The 24,018-nt window shown below is 41.0% G+C and overlaps 1 protein-coding gene across 4 annotated transcripts in view; it reads right to left on the bottom strand.

The window, feature by feature from the left end:
• Positions 1-135: 135 nt before the first annotated feature.
• The window catches only part of LOC105484808 (RB binding protein 5, histone lysine methyltransferase complex subunit), a 36,093-nt gene continuing 12,210 nt past the window's right edge, over positions 136-24,018 (bottom strand). Inside the window, exons 4-14 of one of the 4 annotated variants that reach the window (XM_011746806.3) lie at positions 18,737-18,877; positions 17,527-17,689; positions 15,036-15,145; positions 13,606-13,725; positions 13,365-13,518; positions 13,195-13,266; positions 12,451-12,568; positions 9,709-9,778; positions 9,071-9,300; positions 7,279-7,470; positions 136-997 (exon numbers count right to left, since the gene is read on the bottom strand). In XM_011746806.3, coding sequence (XP_011745108.1) covers positions 972-997; positions 7,279-7,470; positions 9,071-9,300; positions 9,709-9,778; positions 12,451-12,568; positions 13,195-13,266; positions 13,365-13,518; positions 13,606-13,725; positions 15,036-15,145; positions 17,527-17,689; positions 18,737-18,877 — 1,396 coding nt within the window. In that variant the 3' untranslated portion in view covers positions 136-971. Of the gene's footprint in view, positions 1,001-7,278; positions 7,471-9,070; positions 9,301-9,708; positions 9,779-12,450; positions 12,569-13,194; positions 13,267-13,364; positions 13,519-13,605; positions 13,726-15,035; positions 15,146-17,526; positions 17,690-18,736; positions 18,878-24,018 lie in introns of all 4 variants that reach the window. The other 3 variants (XM_011746808.3, XM_011746807.3, XM_011746805.3) reach the window with 3 other exon arrangements.

A 24,018-nucleotide genomic window follows, 5' to 3' on the forward strand; every position in this document is an offset into this window, starting at 1 on the left:
AAGGGAAAAACGCAATGACTGATGAGGCTAGATTTCCACAGGCAGTGATACAAAAAATTCACCTTGATCTTTGATTTGAACTATGTGATTTGCTGCTTTGATTCGGATGGTTTTACTTTACTCCTTGCATAGATTCCCCCAACCCAGTAAAAAAGTAGCTTGTTGTGAGACACCTGGGTTTGTTTCCATCTCTGGAAGCCAGCACAGGTAAAGCAATATAAACTATTGATGATTCATTGCTGGAGATGGATAAAACTAGCTATCTTCAAAAACCATGATTAATGACAATGAACCAAGATTGGAGGGAAACATGCAATGAGAGGAAAACAAGGGAAAACCCTGAATTGTTACAGCCCGGCTTCTTGGGCAAAATGTGGTATGGGAGGAAGAGAGGGCCTTCATTGTTCCCTTTCTGAAAATTTGAAATCTTTCAAGCACTTTCTTTTCTGCCCATCCTTTGCACACAATATGGAAATATAGGAGGTATTAGGGGAGAGAAGTTTAAAATGAGAGTATGCAACAAAAGTTTTCCTAGGATACCAGTAGCAAAATTTCAGATAAGAAGTCACTCGAGGACATGCATTGAGGACAGAAGGCAAATGGGAGATAGGAAATGACAGGTCAAAATGACGCTGGGTACAATAAAGTTAGATGAGCAAAACACAGGTATTTTTTCTCCAGCAACATAACTAGGCATCAAAGTTTAAATGAGTCAAAATTCCTATCTGATGTCTTCACAAATCTTCATTCCTGAGAGTCTATTTGGACTTATGCTTGAAAGGGAAGGGAAGGTCGTATACTCTTCTTCCATAATTCACTTCTTCATTTAAACATAAAATTCACCCTCCCACCTCCTGGGTGGGAGGCACACGCCTTTGTTTTAAATTAAAGTCAATTTTCAAATGACTGACCACAGTGTCCAGAGGCCACATGATGGCAAAGTGGGAAAGAATGAAGAACTTCAAAGGTCTTCATAACAGTTCTGAGATTGCTCCTCCTGCTAAAGAGATTAGACACAAAAAGATTTTTTTTAGCTTCAATTTAGACCAGTTACTTGTAAGAACAGAAATATTGAATGCTGGATGATGCATAACGAGCACACATGGACCAAGAAATTTCCCCTTTTTAAGAAAAGTCATAACCAACTCCAACTCCCAATTACTCTTTATTGAACAAAACAATCCAAATCCAAAACCCCCCACCCCAATACTTTCCTCAGTACTGTCCCAAAGGGTGGGGGGAAAAGCAAAATGATCAGAGTTCTACATTTTTTCTAAGCTGCTAACCATGCTCTAAGGTGCTAACAAATAATGTTTAACATTCCAAAAAGTGCAGTAAGTAGAGGAGAAGAAATTTTAGGGTACCACACCTTTCAACCCTTCATATATTTAAAGATTGATTAGTCACTAAATGATTAACAAGTGAACAGGAAACCCTTCTCCCAGCACCACAGTTCCTTAAGTGACATTCTTATCACCTTAGAATCCCAAATACGGTGAAATGTTCATGAGAGCTACTGTCCACATTGCTACACACCAACGATGATTGATAAATAATATCCTGAATAGTAAAATGAAATGAACACTTCCCTGATTATTCCAAGAAGCTGCTCAACCTCTGAGAGACATCCTTAAATGAGCTGCTGTGAAATATTAACTAGGAAGTGTAAAAAGACAAGAAGGTGAAAAAAATCCTCCCAGGTGTCATTTGGAATGGCAGAGAGCACCTGAAGGTAAAATGGTTAAAAAATAATCGCTCAAATTATGAAACAAAAGTACCCATTTATATAACTTTGATTTTTAAAGTTCCTGCACAAATGAAAACTGGCAATAAAAATATATTCACATGTGCCTGAGAACATACTGAAGTTACAATGAGATACAAACTTTCTACTGAATGTTATGCTGTTAAAAATCAAATTTAAACTTTTCATAGTTCAGTCAGATTAAAAGCTTACTTAGCACCGGTTTTTCAGATCTCTCTCAACATAAATCACAATGAATTCCTTGCATTGTTTTTTTTTTTAGACAGAGTTTCACTCTTGTTGCCCAGGCTGGATTGCAATGGCGTGATCTTGGCTCACTGCAACCTCCACCTCCTGGGTTCCAACGATTCTCCTGCCTCAGCCTCCTGAGTAGCTGGGATTATAGGCGCCCACCACCATGCCTGGCTAATTGTTTTGTATTTTTAGTAGAGATGGGGTTTCACCATGTTGGCCAGGCTGGTCTTGAACTCTTGTCCTCAAGTGATCCGCCCGCCTCAGCCTCCCAAAGTGCTGGGATTACAAGCGTGAGCCACTGCACCCGGCCGCATTGATCTTTAAAAAACCTCCTGAGATAGAAAAATCCACTCCACAAGACTCAATATCATGCCTTAACCACTTTAAGGCAATTTTTAACAACTATTCCCACAGGTACCCTGACCAATTTAGTTGTAATCGTTTAAAAATGAATACAACATTGCCATTTTAAACAAACCTAAATCATAATAGGAGAAAGTGGTTTGATCACTAATCAACAGCATTAGTAATGGGCACTCAGGATGACTAATGAGCTGCCTTACACTGGTTAGCTGAGGGCAGCTCATGTTTCCATACCATCCTTGTTCTTCTGAATACACAAAATAAATAAATAAAAACCAAACAAAACAAAAGCTTGTTGAGGCATCAGGCAACAAATCAAAACCAGAGCAAGCAGTACTATGAGCAAGATAAGATACACAGAAATAGCAATACCAAGACTCCAGCCAATTTAAAGACCTGACGCAGCAACTGCCCCCAAGGAAACATATTATTTAGCTGCAACATAAAGGAAATCTCCAGGAATGTAATAGGTAGGAAAATTCAGCTCAAAATGACCAGCTATTATTGGTACTTTCCAGTAGCAGCCCAATCAAGGTCGGCCTAAGAGAACACTGAATCAAGATTTCAAACCCTACCTTGGTTAGCTAATAACATCCCATAGAGTGAGAAAGACTACCCCGATTCTAGACTAATTCATAAATTAGTCTTCACAAGGAAAGGAAGAAAAAGAAGGAAAAGAGGGAGGGGAGAGAAAAAGAGGAAAAAGAGAAAAAAGGAAAACAAAACTACCAAGCATTAAAAAAAAAAAATCCAGATTCAGTAAGTGACTTGGAGGTGGTTCAGAGCCCTGGGGTGATGGGCTGGCACCAGGGCAGTGGTGTAGCGCAGCCCAAGACAGGGAAATCTGCATGGTGCCTGTCCACTCCCAGAAGTGTCGCCTCTGCTCACTTTGGCCCTTGCCATCTCCAACAGACCCAGGTGTGCACCAACCCCTTCAAGTCTACCATCCCATGAGGCCTTTAGAACATGTATGTAACCGACCACACCTTTGTCCCACTTTACTACTGATGTTTACTGCCAAGGAGCCCTAGTTCTTGGGCAATCCCTGAGCAATCACAGACAACTAGGAAACTGGTGATTCTGCTCACATCTCAAGTTTCTGGTCTCAGGACTGTCCTCTGGAGAGTATTTAAAGTAACTAAGAAGCATTTGATAGATAGTGCAGACTATGTTAGCCTGGTCCTTCCAAAAAGTCCCAAGCTCAGGGTTACCCTCACCAAGCTTCACTTTGGGTCCTCACACAGAAAAATGTTCGCATGAATGTGGGCCCTCTAATGCTAGCCAACACTGACAAGCTATTTGACGGGAAAGAATTTTCTATAGCCCCAGATTCCAGATGGCCAGATTATCTCTAGAGTGGTCTGTCTGCCAATTTTCCCTTGAAATGCATATTCTCCTGTTAAAACAGACAACAGACTATGGTAGCTTTGTTAGGGCTAATCAGTTTAAGGAACAGTTTCTACAATAACTGGTCAACTACAGATATTAACAAACAGTTGTCATTCATCTAACTTGGGTAGTAACACAGCCTATGACTATAATCTTGCCTTCGAATGATTTGGCTCAAATGCAGTTGTCCATGGGGCAGGGGGCCAAAACCTTGAATCTACACATACAACCATCAAACTGGAGTGATTTTTGAAGATGGTTTGGCCTCAGAAGTTTTGGATCAGATATCCTTTCTTAATACCTGGTGGGAAATCTACAATGACTATATAGTGGCTTTTACTGAAAATCTCCAAGGTATGGAAGAATATGAGCTCCAAATGCCAGAGTTTCCCTCGGTGGTCGTGATAGGCCACATGCAAATCAGCAGCAGGTACCAATCTAACTCAGCCTGCTCAGGGCCCTCCAAGACGACCACGTTACTGGATGAAGCCCTTCCCGCACCCAAACAATCCCTTATAAAAACATAATAAGTTGCCCTAAAACAGACTTTTAATGGAATTATCTGTGATATCCAATTTCATCACTCTCCCCAAAATTTTCAGCCTTCACAAAGATCCAAACCACACTGCAGCTGGTCAATAAAGGCAGACGTAATCCTTCTGTGGAAGTCTTGGAACTATACCTCAATGCCCCTTTGAGGTTTTTGGGTTGTTTTTTTATTTTTTTCTTTTGTAGAGACAGGGTCTCACTATGTTGCCCAGGCTTGTCTGGAATTCCTGGGCTCAAGCATTCTGACCGCCTCAGCCTCCCAAAGTGCTGGGATTACAGGCACGAGTCATTGCGCCTGGCTGATTTTATTTTTGTTTGAGACAGGGTCTCCCCCTCTGTTGCCCAGGCTGGAGTGCGGCGACGTGATCACAGCTCACTGCAATATCAAACTCCTGGGCTCAAGCGATCCTCCTGCCTCAGCTTCCTATGTTACTAAGTGGGCCACAGGTGTGCACCACCACGCCTGGCTAATTTTTTTATTATTTTGTTCCCAGGCGGGTCTCAAACTCCTGGGCTCAAGCAATCCTCCTGTCTTGGCCTCTCAAAGGGCTGGCATTACAGGCATGAGCCACTGCACCCAGCTCAAGGTTTTTTCTTGTTTGTTTGGTTGCCTTTTACATAGATGGGGTCTCACCATGTTGCCCAGGCTGGTCTTGAACTCCTGGGCTCAAGAAATCCTCCCGCCTCAACCTCCCAAACTGCTAGAATTACAGGTGTGAGCCTTATTTACCATACATTTCCTTCTGAAAAGCACATGATTAGGGATAGACAGGTTTTAAGAAGCTAGAAGACTGTCCTAAAGTGTTTTAATTAATTATGTTTGGCCACATTTTAAATCACCCTTAAAACATTTTAGCTCTCCAGGCCAGGGAAATCTATTTAAACTTTAAATTGCATTTCTTCTGTAGTGGCATCAGTGTGTGCAAGAAGTGGGCTTGGAAGGACTGTTTTTACTTACATCTAGTCAGTCTGCAATCTTTGTTGGCAATGCCCACATGACTGCTCCAGGCTACTTTACAATATATACAAACATGCCGGGAGTGATGGCTCACGCCTGTAATCGCAATACTCTGGGAGGCCGAGGTGGGTGGATCACTTGAGGTCAGGAGTTCAAGATCAGCCTGACCAACATAGTGAAACCCCATCTCTACTAAAAAAAAATACAAAATTAGCCGAGCATGGTGGCACACACCTGTAATCCCAGCTACTCAGGAAGCTGAGGCAAGAGAATCACTTGAACCCGGAGGCAGAGGTTGCAGTGAGCTGAGATCGCACCACTGCAATTCAGCCTGGGGACACGAGTGAAACTCCGTCTCAAAAAAAAAATACACACACACAGCATTACATGTATATATACACAAACACAGCCTTAGGTGGGTTGAATGTGGAGGTGGTAACCATCAGTGCACCACCATAAATATTGTCGGAAAAAAAATATTGGTACTCAGTGGTATGGTGTTGGGCTATCAAAAACTAAAGTCTAAAATCTAGTAAACTTGAGGTAGAATACTCAAAATGATGAATAACTGAGTCTATTTCAGCTTCTCTGTAAGAGAATTCATGTTTACAGACAACGATTAAATCATGTAAGTTATAAATTAAACAAAGAATTCTGTTTTGCACTCTAGTCCTTATCACATTTGAACACATTTAGATTAAAATTTTAAGGCCGGGCGCGGTGGCTCAAGCCTGTAATCCCAGCACTTTGGGAGGCCGAGACGGGCGGATCACGAGGTCAGGAGATCGAGACCATCCTGGGTAACACAGTGAAACCCCGTCTCTACTAAAAATACAAAAACTTAGCCGGGCGAGGTGGCAGGCGCCTGTAGTCCCAGCTACTCGGGAGGCTGAGGCAGGAGAATGGCGTGAACCCGGGAGGCGGAGCTTGCAGTGAGCTGAGATCCGGCCACTGCACTCCAGCCTGGGTGACAGAGCGAGACTCCGTCTCAAAAAAAAAAAAAAAAAAAAAAAAAAAAATTTTAAAGTCAGGGGGAGCCTGAACACAACCACTGACACGTTATCAATCCACCTTTGAGTCTACCAACTAGCCACAAAAAAATTGAGAATACTGTATTAACTAAAGCAGTACTTCTATATAAAGCAAAAAAAAAAAAAAAAATTCCAAAGCCCAATGTTTACACAGAAATGGATTCTAATTTGATTAACATTTTCTAAACAAGAGACCAATTAGCCTAGGCTCACAAATGTTTGGTAAGAAACAGAAATTGTTTACTGTCCCCCAATAAAAATCCCTCAGTAATATAAAAGTGAGAAAACTCAAATATTATGTATCAAAAGGCTTAGGTGTTAAGATGCTACACAGATACTGTAGTTTCTGTCTTTTTGGTCATTTCCTCCTGTTTTCAGATACTGGAAAAAAATTAAAAACCAAAACAAACCCCATCTTCTTCCTTAACATGATGGTACTACTAACAATTTCATTATTGCTTCTGGACTACTAAGAGAGAGAAAGCACTACCTGTGGGATTTGAACAATCTGAAGAGGGAGAGAAAAGATGCTACAGTGAACCAGTCAAAGACTATATAAAACAAGCTTGTATTTCTGGCTACTTGTCTGGCTCTTTTATTTGAGACAAAACAAACAAAAAACCTAAGAGCAAATAGGGATGAAGAAATGAATTAAGCCAGGGGTTCTTACCCTTTTTTGGGTCATGAATTCCTACAGGAATCTGATGAAAGCTATGGACATCTTCCCCAGAAAAATATTCACATAATATTTTGCATATAACATCAGGGGAATGTACACTTCTTGAAAACTATTTACAGACCCAAGGTTAAGAGCCACTGAATTAAATCCGGTTTAGCCTGCCCTTAGCAGCAGCTTAAAATTAGAGATTATCTGCTGCTGGGAAAAAGGTAGGAAGGGAGGGGGAAAAATGTTGCAGTTAAATATAGTCAAGGGCTATACAAAGCAAGGCCACGAAGCAAGCCAGACAGTGCTCCCAATGTGTCCTTACCTGTCAAGGGCTGGCTGAGTTCCGCCTGCACTTTACCCTTCGCTGATCCTTCCAGAGGTAAACCTCTGTCCCCTTTGTAGAGTTTCGGTTTAAATGGAGAATCTTTCTCTTTACCTTTTGATCCTTTAGGCCGGCCTGCTTGCTTCTTCTTGGATTTGCCATCCCCCTTCACACCCAGTAGTGGATGGACTTCTGTAGGACAGACAGGCATGGAAAGGAATCCACATGACACCAGTCCCATCACCCCAACCACAACTTTTTTGAGCAAAGAATGTTGCTTTGCGTCCCGGATCAATTAATAATTATAAAGAGAAAAGTCTGTCTTATTTGTATGACTACAAAACAGTGGCCATTAAATAAGAGATAGTTGCTTGGTCAAAAGGCACACATGGCTTATATCAAGTTTGTGCAACCTGTGGCCCACAGGCTACCTGCGGCCCAGGACAGCTTTGAACGTAGCCCAACACAAATTCATAAATTTTCTTAAAACATTATGAGTTTTTTTTGCAATTTTTAAAATCTCATCAGTTATCATTACTGTTAGTATATTTTATATGTGGCCCAAGACAATTATTCTTCCAATGTGGCCCAGGGAAGTCAAAAGATTGGACACCCCTGGCTAAAATGTTCATGCCAAGTCACGGTAACTCTAAATTGAACAAGTAGCTGAAAGATGCACTGATACTATCAAACCAAGCCAGAAGAAGGAACACACATACACGCACACACACATACACAGAGAGGCGTGTGAGAGCAGAAAGACAATGGGCTTTGGAATTAGAGAGACTAGAATGAGAATCCTGACTCCACCACTTCCTGTGAGACTTTAGGCAAGTTACAGAACCTCTTACACATAACCTCAGCCTAAATTTTCTCCTTTAAAAAGCAGGTAAAACAACTTGCAGGGTTGATGTAAAAGTCAGCAATGGTATATATACCAAAGAGTGTCTGAAACAGAATAGACACAGAAATCAATAACATCAGGAAAATATGTAGTTGCAAAATGTGATCTGCAGTTAGCTAAAAGAGAAGAGGAAGGGCCGGGTGCGGTGGTTCACACCTGTAATCCCAGCACTTTGGGAGGCCGAGGCGGGCGGATCACTTGAGGTCCGGAGTTCGAGACCAGCCTGGCCAAAACGGCAAAACCCCATCTCTACTAAAAATACGAAAATTAGCCAGGCATGGTGGTGCATGCCTGTAGTCCCAGCTACTCGGAAGGCTGAGGCAGAAGAATTGATTGAACCTGGGAGGTGGAGGTTTCAGTGAACCAAGATCACGCCACTGCACTGCAGCCTGGGCAACAGAGCAAGACCCTGTCTCTAAAAAAAAAAAAAAAAAAAAAAATAGAAGAGGAAGGAGGATGCTCAATAGTAAACGCATACCCCCATCCACCCCTACCTATCCCAAGACATGATAATAAAGGATTCCCAAGTCAGACTATAAAAGGTGGCAGGAAGGATGAAATGATTGTCCAAGTCTAACTAGTACTTTATATCTAATAAAACCACTCTATGGGGAAAAATTTGAAAGAAGAATGGTATAATAAACTCTGAGCTGGCTGTCAGAAGAATTAAAGTGCAGCATTTTAGGCAAAGTACTGAAGGGCAGATTTTCTCCATTTTAAGAGAGAAGTGAACACAGATGCAATCATTATAAAGTTGTAAAGCACTATAAAATAGACTCATGGGAAAATTCCTCTAAGGTAAAATCGCTGAAACAGGAAATTACCAGATTGAGCTGGGGAGCAGAGAGCGGCATCTGTCAGGCCAGAGGGAGAAGATGCAGCTCTTACCATCATTTGGTACTCCTTGAAGTTCTATATTGGTTGTTTTGGGCTTCTTCTTAGGTGGCTGGGACCCATCTGCTGAGGACTGCCTCTTCTTCTCTGAACTAGCCCCTTCATCCATCAAGGAGGTTTGGACTGCATCCGGTGGGGGGCCGTAAGGATTTTCTTCTGGGTCTTCTACCTCAGGGGCAATGGGTAAATACAATAGAGCCTTTGAATCTTCCAGCTCTTCATCACTATTTGGAGCAGGATCAGACAAGGGATTGGAAAAAAGAGGAGATAGTTGCTTAAACCATGAGCCCTTCCTCTATCACCTATATTAAGCATAAGCAACAGGTATGGATCTAGAACTTTAAGAAAGCCAAGATGAAAAAAAGAGAATCAGACAATGTAATTGATAAAATTGGTGATAAACAGGATAAATAAATTATTGTGGTTCCTTAAAATTCTCTATCAGGGAGAAGTGAAGGGAAAATAGGACTAGAGAAGAAAGGCTACATTGGATTTCTTGTACACCAAACGAGTGATCTCTTTTAGCTAATAAGCAGACGGGACTGAAGGGATAGCCCGGGGAACTGTGGAGTGCTCCCCCAGAGACCAGGAGCAGCAGTAGCCAAGGTGCCCAGCCTTTCGGGCCGGCTCACCTGCTACAGAAGGCAGCGATAGGGTCCACACTGGTGACATCCACTTCCTCATCTTCCGCAGCATCAGCCCCTGACAGGACAGAAACACAGGAGATGTTTGAGAAGTGAAAAACTGCTTTTTATTTGCAGCTTCAAGGTTTTCATAAGCTGAAATTACAGAGAAAGGAGGAAAATCAAACAGTTCACTTCACTTAATCATTTAACAAATATATGCTGAATTTCCACCCTATGCTAGGCACTGAAAATAGTGCAATGACCCAGAAACAGTTGGGAACAGCTCTTCAGTAAAAGGTTCAGAGTCTAACTGGGGAGACAGATAGACAGTTTCCATTTAATACAGTAATGGTATGTGTAATGTGCTCAGGATATGGGAAGGAGGAACAATTTATGTGGAAATCTGGGAAGGTTTGACAGAAGGTAACCCTAGAATCTAGAACATTCTGCTTCCCTGGAGGTCCTCCTAAAACACATTAGGCATGCAAGTTATCTAATATCACAAAAGTGAAGACCAGCACTTTCAAACTAGAAAACCAACCTCATTCCCAATCCCCTGATTCCTGGCACCATCAAGTGTCTCAGGAGTCAATAATCTGTGGCATTAATTACTCACTGGCAGTGCCAATTGAGCATCCTAAGCATTCACCCACACAAACCTTACTATGTTATAAAGCCCTGTGTTAGACACCATGGGGATAAAACGTCAAATCTTTATTCTTAAGGAGCTTCTATCTAGAAATTCAGAAGAGATAAAATCAGTCATAATCGTAATGGAAATTAACATCTTAGTGCTTATTATGGCCTAGGCATATACTAAGTGCTTTACATAAATTATTTCACTTACTCCCCACAACCCTAAAAAGCAGGTACTATTATTATCCCTATTTTACAGATGAGGAAATTCAGTTTAAGTAGTATTTTGCCCAAGGCATTCTGACTTCAGAGCCCAGGCTCTTGACCCGTCTCTTACTGACAAAGGAGTGATGTTGTTGGAAGTCAGGGACCCTGAACGGAGGGACTGGCTGAAGCCGAGGCAGAAGAACATAAATTGTGAAGATTTCATGGACATTTATTAGTTCCCCAAATTAATACTTTTATAATTTCTTACACCTGTCTTTACTGTAATCTCTGAACATAAATTGTGAAGATTTCATGGACACTTATCACTTCCCCAATGAATATCCTTGTGATTTCCTATACCTGTCTTTACTTTAATCTCTAAATCCCATCATCTTCTTTGTAAGCTGAGGAGGATGAATGTCGCCTCAGGACCCTGTGATTGTATCAACTGCACAAATTGTTTGTAGAGCGCGTGTGTTTTAACAATATGAAATCTGGGCATCTTAAAAAAAGAACAGGATAACAGCGATGTTCAGGTAACAAGAGAGGTAACTTTGAACTGGCCACCGGTGAGCCGGACGGAACAGAGCTATATTTCTCCTCTTTCATGAGCAAATAGGAGAAATACCGCTAAATTCTTTTTCTCAGCAAGGAACATCCCTGAGAAAGAGAATGCACCCTGAAGGTAGGCCTACAGACGGGCCCTTTTAAGGCGTCCAGTCCACATCTTTTATGGTCGAAGCCAAAGGGATGAAATAAGCCCCGGTCTCCTATAGTGCTCCCAGGCTTATTAGGACGAGGAAAATTCCCACCTAACAAATTGTGGTCAGACAGGTTATCTGCTCTCAAACCCTGTTTCCTGATAAGACGTTATCAATGACAATGCCTGCCGGAAACTTCATTAGCAATTTTAATTTCACCTCAATTTCACCTCATCCGGTGGTCCTGTGATCTCGCCCTGCCTCCGTTTGCTTTGTGATATTTTATTACCTTGTGAAGTATGTGATCTCTGTGACCCACACCCCATTCATGCACTCCCTCCCCTTTTGAAAACTGCTAATGAAAACTTGCTGGTTTTATGGCTTGGGGGACATCACGGATCCTGCCGACATGTGATGTCTCCCCTGGACACCCAGCTTTAAATTTCTCTCTTTTGTGCTCTTTCCCTTTATTTCTCAACCCAGCCGAGACACTTAGGAAATAGAAAAGAACCCACGTTAAACATCGGGAGCGGGTTCTCCCGATAGAGTGACAGAATACACGGGAAAAGCTGAGCACTCTTAGCATGGTGAGTTCTTTGCTAGGTGCTGCATGTATGTCCTCAGTCATCTGCAATTAATCAGGAAATACACAATGATATGTTAAGAGAGCTGCTTGAGCCCTGGGAATACCCAAATAAGCCCTTAGTTAACACCTTATAAATTAGGGCTCTCCAAATACCGTGGAGATTGTGTAAGCTTAAAGGAAAAAGAAGGCCAGGTTCATAGGCCAGGCACAGTGGCTCATGTCTGTAATGCCAGCACTTTGGGAGGCCAAGGCGGGTGGATCACCTGAGGTCAGGAGTTCCAGACCAGCCTGGTCAACATGGTGAAACTCCGTCTCTACTAAAAATACAAAAAATTCGCCGGGCATGGTGGCAAGCACCTGTAATCCCAGCTACTCGGGAGGATGAGGCAGGAGAATCGCTTGAACCCAGGAGGCGGAGGTTGCAGTCAGCCAAGATCACACCATTGCATCCAGCCTGGGCGACAAGAGCGAAACTCTGTCTCAAAAAAAAAAAAAGTGGGGTGGAAAGGGGACATTTTAGATGAAGTGCTGAAATAAATTTACAACACAAATGAAGAATATTAAGTAAAGCAATCATTTTCCCTTTAGGAAATCCTGTCTGCAATTGAGAAATATTACCTGTCTGCTCAGGCTCACTCTTATCTTCATCTTCAATATCAAACTCTGATTCCCTTTCTTCATATTCTACATTTTCATCCAATTCTTTGAAGTCTGGTGCAAATGCACTCCAGTTTTCCTATACAACAAAATATACTACTTAACTATACGTGAAAGCAATAATCTGTAATCTACACATTAATGATAAAATGAAAGATCTGAGCATGAAAGGAATTCACAATTCTTAGATTAAATTTCGCAGATAAGAAAAAAAACGGGTATCTGTAAGTTTTACTAGCTTAGGTATTTTCTATCTTAAACGTTCTAAGTTATTAACTGTAGCTCTTTTGAGTCACTGCCTTCTTTGCTCATTTTAGGAATTTTGAGATAAAATGTTAAATTTTCTTGTAAGTACACTGATTACAAATGTAATTTAAAGGTGTTCAAAGTAAAATTAAGATATAAAACAGAAACTGACCTGAAAGTAAGAAAAGCAAAAGAAAAATGTATCTCAAATAAATAATAGAAAAAAGCAACAGAAAGTTCACTAGAGCTTCTCCCTGAAAAGAGCCAGAAAACCAACTTGGGACCAAGACCTTCCCACCAAAATAAAGTGCAACTAGATGCAATGAACCTATGTAATTTAGGTTGCGAGAATCATACGCAAAAGAAAATAAATAAGGTAATTTTTAGCTTCCTATGTATAAGGTTCTTTGATAAAAAGAAGGGTATCTAGTTTCAAAGCAAGTAAAATAGAATACTTACTACTTGATTCTGTGCCCAGATAGATACCACTCCACTGGAGATGGATGCTATGATGGGTCGAACAGGATGCCACTAAGTTTTAGTGAAGGAAAGAAAAATAGATTGTTAAGAACAGATTCCAGATTTTTTAGATTATGTGACTAACAAGAGCAATGTCCTAAGGTACTCACAGCTACATCCAAGAGGAGTTCTCCTCTCGTCCCATGGAGAATTTTCACCAGGTTGCCAATGCTCTTCTCCCAGATGTACAGGGCGTGCTGTCGCGCAGAACCTGCCACGATGTATTCCCCATCCCCAGAGAAACAACATTTCTTCCATGGGGTCCTAAAGGACAAGGAAAGTACCAAGGAGAGCTGGAACTCAAGCCCAGGTCATGAATGATCACATATTCTTCTAGGCTGTGATACATACCTATTCACCAAATCCTGCAATTTCTGCATAGGTTCAGGCTCTCCATCTCTTCCACATGTTAAGATTTCTCTGCCATCATAAACTCTGATTATTCGATCTGCTGTGTTAATTAAAAAGCAACTACAGGAAGGATAAAAATATCAACACCAGAGGTCAGAAATCTGTTCCTTAGTACAAGACGACTAATAAACTGGTGAAGAATTGAGGGAAAATCTAAGTAACAGACTAGAATATTTATGTATCTACTTGTCATCTCCCAAACCAAAATATAATTTGAAGTGGGAGTATGTTTTATACTTCCTGTGTATCCCTAAACCCAAAATATACAAACTGTCAATATTAACTAAGTTCCAAGACCTCTCTACTGAAACCAGCTTGCTAAATTCACAAGTTTACAGTGAAATGGATATAAATACTTCATTCCTCTGGCCTGTTTTACATATACTCTTCTAAATGAGGTAATAAACTAAATATGTCATTTTAAAATGTCATTTTTACTGTAATGACATTGAAAATCTTAGAAATCTGTATAAAATATTAGTTATTTCATCACTTTCTTACAGACTTCACTGACTGTAACCTTTTCTTAATTCAACAGAATTTTGAACATTAATATCCTCTAAGTCAGCTGTCTCCAACGTTTTTGGCACCAGTAACTGGTTTTGTGGAAGACAATTTTTCCATGGACCAGGCTGGCAGGAGGGTTATGGTTTCAGGATGAAACTGTTCCACCTCAGATCATCAGACATTAGATTCTCATAAGGAGCGTACAACCTAGATCCCTCACATGTGCAGTTCAAAATAGGGTCCGTGCTCCTGTGAGAATCTAATGTTGCTGCTGATCTGACAGGAGGCAGAGCTCAGGTGGTAATGTTCACCTCCAGCTGTGCGGCACGGTTCCTAACAGGCCAATACTGGTCCATGGTCCGGGGGTTGGGGACCCCTGCTCTAAGTCATGTATGGGTGTTCCTAAACAAAATAGGAGGACTATTACCTCTTACTGACAACCTATTTCTTATTTCTGTTGATATATTCTAAGACTTCTAACTAGGTAACCAACCTTATCAGAATAACATCCAAAATTAAAAGGGTAAATAGGCTATATTCAGTTACAATGTGAATTTGATGACATCAGTTCTGATGATAATGATAGTTATCATATACCCAGTGCTTACTATACGCCAGGCATTTTGGTTCTAAGCACTGACCATTTACTTATTTTTCTGTAAAGTAACTGCCTGACAACCTCCAAATAAGGAAGATGTAACTACTGCAGGAAATTTTATGAACTCAAAAACCAGAGAAGTTTCTAAAAACCTTAAGTACATTTTTTTAAGAAGTTTAATATACATGAAAACTGCAAATTTCCATGTATTTTTGCATTCTACTCACTCTTAAAACTGTCCCTAAAAAGGTAAGATCTCACTCACCTCCCCTTCCGGGCAAACTCAATTGACTTAATGGCCGTGGTATTGCTTGTTCCAGTTGTTACTCTGAAGGAAGCAACAAGATCCTGAGAATCCGTTTTTAGGACCAAAATCTAAAGTTTAAAGGAGGGGAGAAAAGTAAGTGTTCCGATAACTAACGGTAATTAGATTTGGCTTGTTTCTAATACTGCATAAAGACTGGGTAAAAATGTAAATGTCTCTATTCCATATATTTAACCTGATTAACTGATATTGCTGTTCTGCCTCCTTAAATAAGACAAGGTCTTAATCTATTCTTTTTTTTTCTTTTTTTTTTTTTGAGACAGAGTTTCACTCTTGTTGCCCAGGCTAGAGTGCAATGGTGCGATCTGAGCTCACCACAACCTCTGCCTCCTGGGTTCAAGCGATTCTCCCACCTCAGCCTCCTGAGTATCTGGGATTACAGGCATGTGCCACCATGCCCGGCTAATTTTGTATTTTTAGTAGAGACGGGGTTTATCCATGTTCGTCAGGCTGGTCTCAAACTCCCAACCTCAGGTGATCTGCCTACCTTGGCCTCCCGAAGTGCTAGGATTACAGGCATGAGCCACCATGCCTGGCCAATTTATTCTTAAAATATTATGTTTAGCATTATTCACAATAGCCAAAATACAGAAGCCACCCAAGTATCCACTGACAGATAAGCCATATAAACAAAAGTGATATATACATAAAATGGAGTATTATTGAGACTTGAAAAGGAGGAAAATTCCGACACATGCTACAACATGGATGAAATTGAGGACATTAAACTAAGTGAAATAAGCCAGTCACAAAAGGGCAAGTACTATATGATTCCCCTTATATGAGGTACCTGGAGTAGTCAAATTCTTAAAGAGAGAAGGTCAAAGGGTGTTTTTAGGGGCTGGCAGAGAGCAGGGAATGGGAAATTATGATTCAATAGGTACAGAATTCCAGTTTTACAAGATGAAAGACTTCTAAAGATGGATGGTGATCACTGCACAACAGAGTGAATGTACATTAATACCACTGAACTGTACAGTTAAATATGGCTGAAATGCTAAAATTTACGCTGTATTTTACCACGATTTCTTAAAAATCACCTTTCTAGGTCGGGAGCGGTGGCTTACACCTATAATCCCAGCACTTTAGGAGGCCGAGGCAAGCGGATCACCTGAGGTTGGGAGTTTAAGACCAGCTTGATCAACATGGAGAAACCCCGACTCTACTAAAAATACAAAATTAGCCAGGCATGGTGGTGAATGCCTGTAATCCCAGCTACTTGGGAGTCTGAGACTGAGAATCGCTTCAAGCCGGGAGGCAGAGGTTGCGGTGAGCCGAGATCATGCCATTGCACTCCAGCCTGGGCAACAAGAGCGAAACTCTATCTCAAAAAAAAAAAAAAAAAAAAAAAAAAAAGGCTTTCTAAGGCTGGGTGCAGTGGCTCACACCTGTAATCACAGCACTTTGGGAGGCTGAGGTGGACAGATCACTTAAAGTCAGAAGTAATCCCAGCTACTCAAGAGGCTGAGGCAGCAGAATCGCTTGAACCCAGGAGGTGGAGGTTGCAGTGAACTGAGATCACACACTGCACTCCAGCCTGGGCAACAAGAGCGAAACTCTATCTCAAAAAAAAAAAAAAAAAAAAAAAAAAAGGCTTTCTAAGGCTGGGTGCAGTGGCTCACACCTGTAATCACAGCACTTTGGGAGGCTGAGGTGGACAGATCACTTAAAGTCAGAAGTAATCCCAGCTACTCAAGAGGCTGAGGCAGCAGAATCGCTTGAACCCAGGAGGTGGAGGTTGCAGTGAACTGAGATCACACACTGCACTCCAGCCTGGGCAAGAGTGAGCCTCCATCTCAGAAAAAAAAAAAAAAAGCAAAAAGTGCCTGTCTAAAATAGCCATGAAATTATACTAGCCCATGTGCCCCAGTCAAAAAATAAAAATAAAAATAAATCAAGATGCCCAGTGGAACTACTCTAAGCATGAAAAGAACCTTTAAAGGTCACCTGACCTGACTTCTTATTCCACAGAAGAAACACCTTCTACAATGTATTCCAGAGAAAAGGGCCTACACATTCCAAAAGGCAAGGTCAGAAGTTAACAAAAAGGAAAAAGAAGAATAAGTCTCAGTACTGTAAGTTAAGTTTGCCTGAATTATACAATCTTTTATAAAACCAGATATTAAGACATTTTGATCAGCAGTGTTCCAGTTGATAACATGACATTGAAGTTTTATAATTTCATAATGGCCCTTCATTACTAGCATCCAGTAAAGGTCCTTCCACGCTTTTCTAGGTCAAATAATCTCTATCACTCTAAATCCAAAGATCAAAAATTATTGTTAAGCAATGGAGGAAAATTAGACTACATTTGCTGCAGGCAGGAACTGTGCTTAGTCCAAGAATAAAAAAATTTTCAAAGGAAACAAAACAAGTAAACATTAAATGAGCCAGTGTACAAGATGCCTGATACGCCAGCTTTTAGGCTTACCTTGCCTTTTGCGTTTCCTGTATAAATATATTCCCCTCGCCTATCAAAAGATGCCACAACGTTCAAATCGGAGTCATCATCCACCGGCAGAACAACATGTTTGGAATCTGAAAGGGTCAACATGACAGGAGCAGATTTCATGGGACACACGAGAACCTTGTTCCTGTTTAAAAATACGAACAGTACGTTGGCTGTTGCTTTGGTATCAGCAAGCTGATTCCCTGTTCTTTTCCCTGATCCCTGTCCATACCCTGATTAACTTGCCCAGCCCAAGCAAATTTGAAACAGTGAAAAAGCATAAAATCCACAAGTCTAATAACAGGGAAAATTCTGAGTAAAATTAGTCTTGATGAAATAACACATAATCATTTAAAAAAAAATAAGAAACCGGGCGCAGTGGCTCACACCTGTAATCCCAGCACTTTGGGAGGCTGAGGTGGGCAGATCACTTGAGGTCAGGAGTTTGAGACCAGCCTGGCCAACACGGTGAAACCGCATCTCTACTAAAAATACAAAAACTTACCCAGATGTGGTGCCTATGCCTGTAATCCCAGCTACTTGGGAGGCTGAGGCAGGAGAATCGCTTGAAAATAGGAGGAGGGTGCAGTAAGCTGGGACTGCGCCATTGCACTCCAGCCGGGGCATCGCAGCAAGACTCCATCGCAAAAAAATAAAAATTAAAATTAAAAAAATAAAATTTAAATTAAAAAAAAAAGTATTCAGGGCCAGGTGCACTGGCTCACGCCTGTAATCCCAGCACTTTGGGAGGCCGGCGTGTGCAGATCACGAGGTCAGGAGTTCGAGCCCAACCTGGCCAACATGGGGAAACTCCGTCTCTACTAAAAATACAAAAATTAGCTGGGCATGGTGGCATGTGCCTGCAGCCCCAGCTACTCGAGAGGCTGAGGCAGGAGAATCTTGAACCCGGGAGGCAGAGGTTGCAGAGAGCCAAGATTGCACCACTGCACTCCAACCTGGGTGACAGAGCAGGACCCTGTCTCAAAAAAAAAAAAAAAAAGAAAAAGAAAAAGAAAGAAAGAAAGAAATGTATTCAGTAGAGCCAACCTAGATAGAAAGATTATTTTATGTAGAAGTTTTGAAGAGATGCGTATTTGCCTTCTAAAACCATAACTAAAATTATCATGAGCCCATTCCATATAATCCATATAGAATTAGACCCCACCCCAGGAGAGAAATAGCTTAGACATACTGATCTCGCGGATGATACTGGACTTTTAAGATGGGTGAAGGGAATCGAAACCTCTGGTCACAGTCGCCTGAAAGAACATCCCACTGTGACACTATGTTATCAGTGGAGGCACTCACGAGCTTATGGCCGTCTCGGCTCCAGCTGAGGAAAAACAGGGGTAATTTAGCACATATTCTAGGTATACCGTACCACTCTCAGGAATAAACTGTGTAAGTCACACACACTACTGCAACTGCACAGGTCAACAATGTTTCTGGTTTTGTTCTACTTATACTAAAATCCACAAGCTTTTCCAACTAGGCAATAAATAAGAATGTTTTCATGACATTTTATTATCTAGTAATGGAAGCTCATAATATTTCAAGATAAAACTATAAAGTGACTCAGTGAAATAAGAGATTAAAAACATCTTAGAAGAGTCTAAAAATCAGCTGGCCTTTAAGGTTGATATATTTGAACTTTCTGAAGTTATCTCAGAAGTTGCACCATCATGGTATAAACAAAACAAAAAAAATGGTAAGTATCTGTTATTTAAAATAATTTTAAAAGAAACTGAGAAAGAATTAATTCCTCCTGCTAAGTACAGATAAACACACTGGACATCACATATAAAAGAGACAAAAAGGGTTCTGAAAGGTAGACAAAGGACAGACAAGCCAGAGACTGCAGAATCTTAAGGATGACACAACAGTGAAATCCCGGAATTTTCTTTCTGCCTCATTTTCTCCGTTCTGGGTGAAGGAAAAGCCAACAACCTGGTAATGCTAGTGGACACACACAAAAATCCCCAAGAAGAGTCTGCTTTCCCCAGCTAAGGGACCAGAAAAGGACAGCCTGGCAAGACAGAAAACTTCAAGACAATAACCAATCTACTCCAGCCAAACATCACAGAAAAGAACTGCAAATCCCCCTCTTAGCAAGGTTCAAGCAGATAGCCTAGACTTCACCTTTATCCAGCTATAACAAGGCACCCTCCCCACCTCACTGGGGTGGTGTCCAAGAAGGCTCAGTAGGGAATCAGATTTGCATTACCACCAGCAGTAATGAGGTTGCACCACCACGGTGTCAGAGGACACACAGAGAGAAGGAACAAGGAACTTCTATCCTTCCCAGACAGGATGTTATCAGCAGAGACCTAGTAGAGAGCCTAAACTTTCAATCCCCCCCAGCAGTAACGAGGCCAAGTAAGAAGAAACCTGGACTTTCACCCACCTCTGGCAATAACAAGATGGCACACTCCATTACCCTGTGCAGTATCAGAGGAGGCCTGCTAAACTAGAAGATTTAAATAAGATCTATAGGCCGGGTGCAATGGCTCACACCTGTAATCCCAGCACTTTGGGAGACTGAGGCAGGCAAATCACTTGAGGCCAAAAGTTTGAGACCAGCCTGGCCATATGGTGAAACCCCGTTGTCTACTAAAAATACAAAAAATTAGCCAGGCATGGTGGTATGCGCCTGTAGTCCCAGATACTCGGGAAGCCGAGGCAGGAGAATTGCTTTAACCTGGGAGGCGGAGGTTACAGTGAGCCAAGATGGCACCACTGAGCTCCAGCGTGGGCAACAGAGTGAGACTGTCTCAAGAAAAAATAAAAAATAAATAAGATCTACAGTCTCATAATACCCAAAATGCCCAGGTTTCAAATGAAAATCACTTGTCAACTCAAGAACAAAGAAAATCTCAACTTGAGTAAGAAAAGACAATCAATAGACACTAATACAGAGATGACATAAATGTTAGAATTATCTGACAAGGATTATAATGTAGCCATCATAAAAATGCTTCAACAAACTATTATGAACATGCCTGAAACAGATGGGGAAAAAAATCCAGAAAATCTTAGCAAAGAAATAGAAGATACAGAGAAGAATCAAATGGGAATTTTAGAACTGAAAAATATAGTAACAGAAATAAACTCAATAGATGAATTCAGCAGCCAAGGGAGGAAAAAAAGGGAAAGAATCAGCAAACTGGAAGATGGAATAAAAACTACCCAATCTCAATAGAGAGAAAACAGACATACATATATGATGTGTCTGTGTGTGTATATATGTGTATACATATATATGTGTGTGTGTGTGTGTGTGTGTGTATAGATACACATACACAGAGCCTCAGAACTATAACAAAAGATCTAATATTCATGTCATCAGAATCCTGGAAGGAGAGAATACAGACATGGATGTTAAGGTATTTGAAGATATAATGGCTGAAATTTTCCTAAATCTGGCAAGAGATATAAAACCTACAGATTCAAGAACATCAACTAGGATGAGCCTAAAGAAATCCACTCCAAGAAATACAAACTTCTGAAAACTAAAGACAATGAAAAACTCTCAAAAGCTGCAAGAGAAAAATGATGCCTTATCTATAGAGGAACAACAACGTGAATGAAAAGGGATTTCTCATCAGAAACCACGGAGGCCAGAAGGAAGTGGCACATTTTTCAAGCGCTAAAGAAAAGAACTGTCATCCCAGGAATAAACAGGTAAACTGAGACATTTGTTGCTAGCAGACATACTCTAAAGTTGGCTACCTAATGTTCAGAAAAGATTAAATGAAGGGTTTAGAACATCAGGAAGGAAGAAAGAACAATGAAGACTATAAATATATGGGTAGATAAAATTACTTTTTCTCAGCCTGGTGTGGTGGCTCACACCTATAATCCCAGCACTTTGGGAGGCCAAGGCAGGCAGATCACCTGAGGTCAGGAGTTCGAGACCAACCTGGCCAACATGGTGAAAACTCATCTCTACTAAAAATACAAAAATTAGCCAGGCATGGTAGCACATGCCTGTAATCCCAGCTACTTGGGAGCCTGAGGCTGTAGAACTGCTTGAAACCAGGAGGCAGAGGTTGCAGTGAGCCGAGATCCCGCCATTGTACTCCAGCCTGGGTAACAAGAACGAAAACTCTGTCTCCGAAAAAAAAAAAAAAAAAAAAGGGCGAGTGCGGTGGCTCACGCCTGTAATCCCAGCCTTTGGGAGGCCAAGGCAGGTGGATCATGAGGTCAAGAGATTAAGACCATCCTGGCCAACATGGTGAAACCCCATCTCTACTAAAAATACAAAAATTAGCTGGGCATAGTAGTGTACGCCTATAGTCCCAGCAACTCGGGAGGCTGAGGTCAGAGAATCACTTGAACCTGGGAGGCAGAGGTTGCAGTGAGCCGAGATCACGGCACTGCACTCCAGCCTGGGTGACAGAGCAAGAATCCATCTCAAAAAGAAAAAAAAAAAAAAAAATTACTTTTTCTCTTCTTGAGTTTTGATGTTTGAAACACATATTTTAACACTGTCTTATGTGGGTCTCAATGTACGTAAAGCAAATATTTAAGACAATTATATACAAGAAAGGACAAGGGGACAACAGGAAGGTAAGGTTTCTACGCTTCACTTGAACTGGTAAAATGTTCACCAATACAACTTATCACCAGTAGACTGTGGTAAGTTATAAATGTATGATGTAAAACCTAGCAACCACTAAAGCTACACAAGGGTATACACTCAAAAACACTACAGATAAAGCAAAATGGAATTCTAAAAACTTGTCCAAGTAGCCCATAGGAAGGCAGGAAACAAAAACAAAAAGAAAATAGAACAAGTAAAAAAGTCACCCAAAACCTATACTTTATCCAGGTTTTGAAATCAAGAGGACCATCCTGGCTAACACGGCGAAACCCCGTCTCTACTAAAAACACAAAAAATTAGCCGGGCGAGGTGGCGGCGCCTGTGGTCCCAGCTACTCGGGAGGCTGAGGCAGGAGAATGGCGGGAACCCGGGAGGCGGAGCTTGCAGTGAGCTGAGATCTGGCCACTGCACTCCAGCCTGGGTGACAGAGCGGGACTCCGTCTCAAAAAAAAAAAAAGAAAAAAAGAAAAAAAAAAAAAAAAAAAAAAAAAAAAGAAATCAAGAGGAGATGCTATTGAGAAACTCAGCAGGCAATATAATCTCCATGGTTAAGAACATGGCTCAAAAGTCAGACTTCTGCTCAAGCCTAGACATTACCACCTCCTAGCTGTGTGATCTTAGGCAAGTTACTCAAGTTTTATGGGCTTCAATTTCCTCATCTATAACATATGAATAAAAATGGTATCTACCTGCAGAAGGCTGTTGAGATAATTTAAATTAATACATAAAAAACTCTTAGCCTGGCACATAATAAGTACTCAATGCCTGGTACATAATAAGTGCTCAAAAAAAATATTTATATCAGAGACAAAATAAATATATTCCCAGACTCAGGACTCAGGACTCAGGAAGGCAGGGGTAAGCTAAGGTTATAAATATAGAGGGATTAAGTTAAAGCCTGCACACAAAAGGACTCTGGTGTCTCTCTTCTACTGGCTCTAGAATATCTATAGTCAGGCAATTAGTGAGTCCTTCTAAAGAACGTCAACTCTGAAGAGGCCTAAAGGTGTTAAAATGCAAAGGTGCACCAAAAAAAGCCAATAGCTGGATGGATGATGATGATGATGATGGGAGGGTAAAAGGGTGGATGATGAGAGGGTAAAGGGTAAGTTAAAATTCAAATACACTGTAACAGGAAACTCAATTTCTGAAATTAACGAAAAAGCAATACACATATTAGAAATATGAAGCTAAACAGCAGAAGAAATAGCCCCCAAAAATAGAAGTCTACTGGGAATGGCACAAGACTGAGAGTGAGGAGAAAAAAGGAACAGGTTTTGTTGCTATTCTTATAGGCCTGTTAGCACAAATAGACTATAGAACAAAATGTTAGCTATGATTCCGTTTTCCCTCTAAACTCTTCTGTACTAGGGGGTGGGTGAGTTACAAAAAAAAAAAACCTACTGCTACTGCACTATAATTTTTGTTTTCTTTCACAGCAAGCTTGTATTTCTGTCATAATGGAGGGAAATCTAACTAAAAATTAAGTTATAAAGAAAAGTAAAAACTAAAAAAATAATTTATTCTTCAATTCCAAATTCTATAAGCTCAAGAATTAGGAATTATCATTTTCTCACAGCTTCTTTCCCAAAGACAGATGGGTCTTTACTGATTCTAATGTGCTAAAGTCTACCTATGGCCCCCATCCAGTGCTTGAATTTCTTCTGCAGCATCCTAAAAACGGGGGTGGCAAGCTCAGGCAAGAACAGCTCTCGGATAGCTCTCTCCTGGGCAGTTAATCCCATCTACAGCACCTCTGCTTGGGAGCTCCTCTCTACTTGGAGTTAACTTTTGTTTCCCTATACCTAACTTCTGTTCACTACCTACTAATTCTGTTTTGTTTTTTGGGGTTTTTTTTCTAGACAGGGTCT

Source organism: Macaca nemestrina, chromosome 1, assembly GCF_043159975.1.
Source record: "Macaca nemestrina isolate mMacNem1 chromosome 1, mMacNem.hap1, whole genome shotgun sequence".
NCBI lineage: Eukaryota > Metazoa > Chordata > Mammalia > Primates > Cercopithecidae > Macaca > Macaca nemestrina.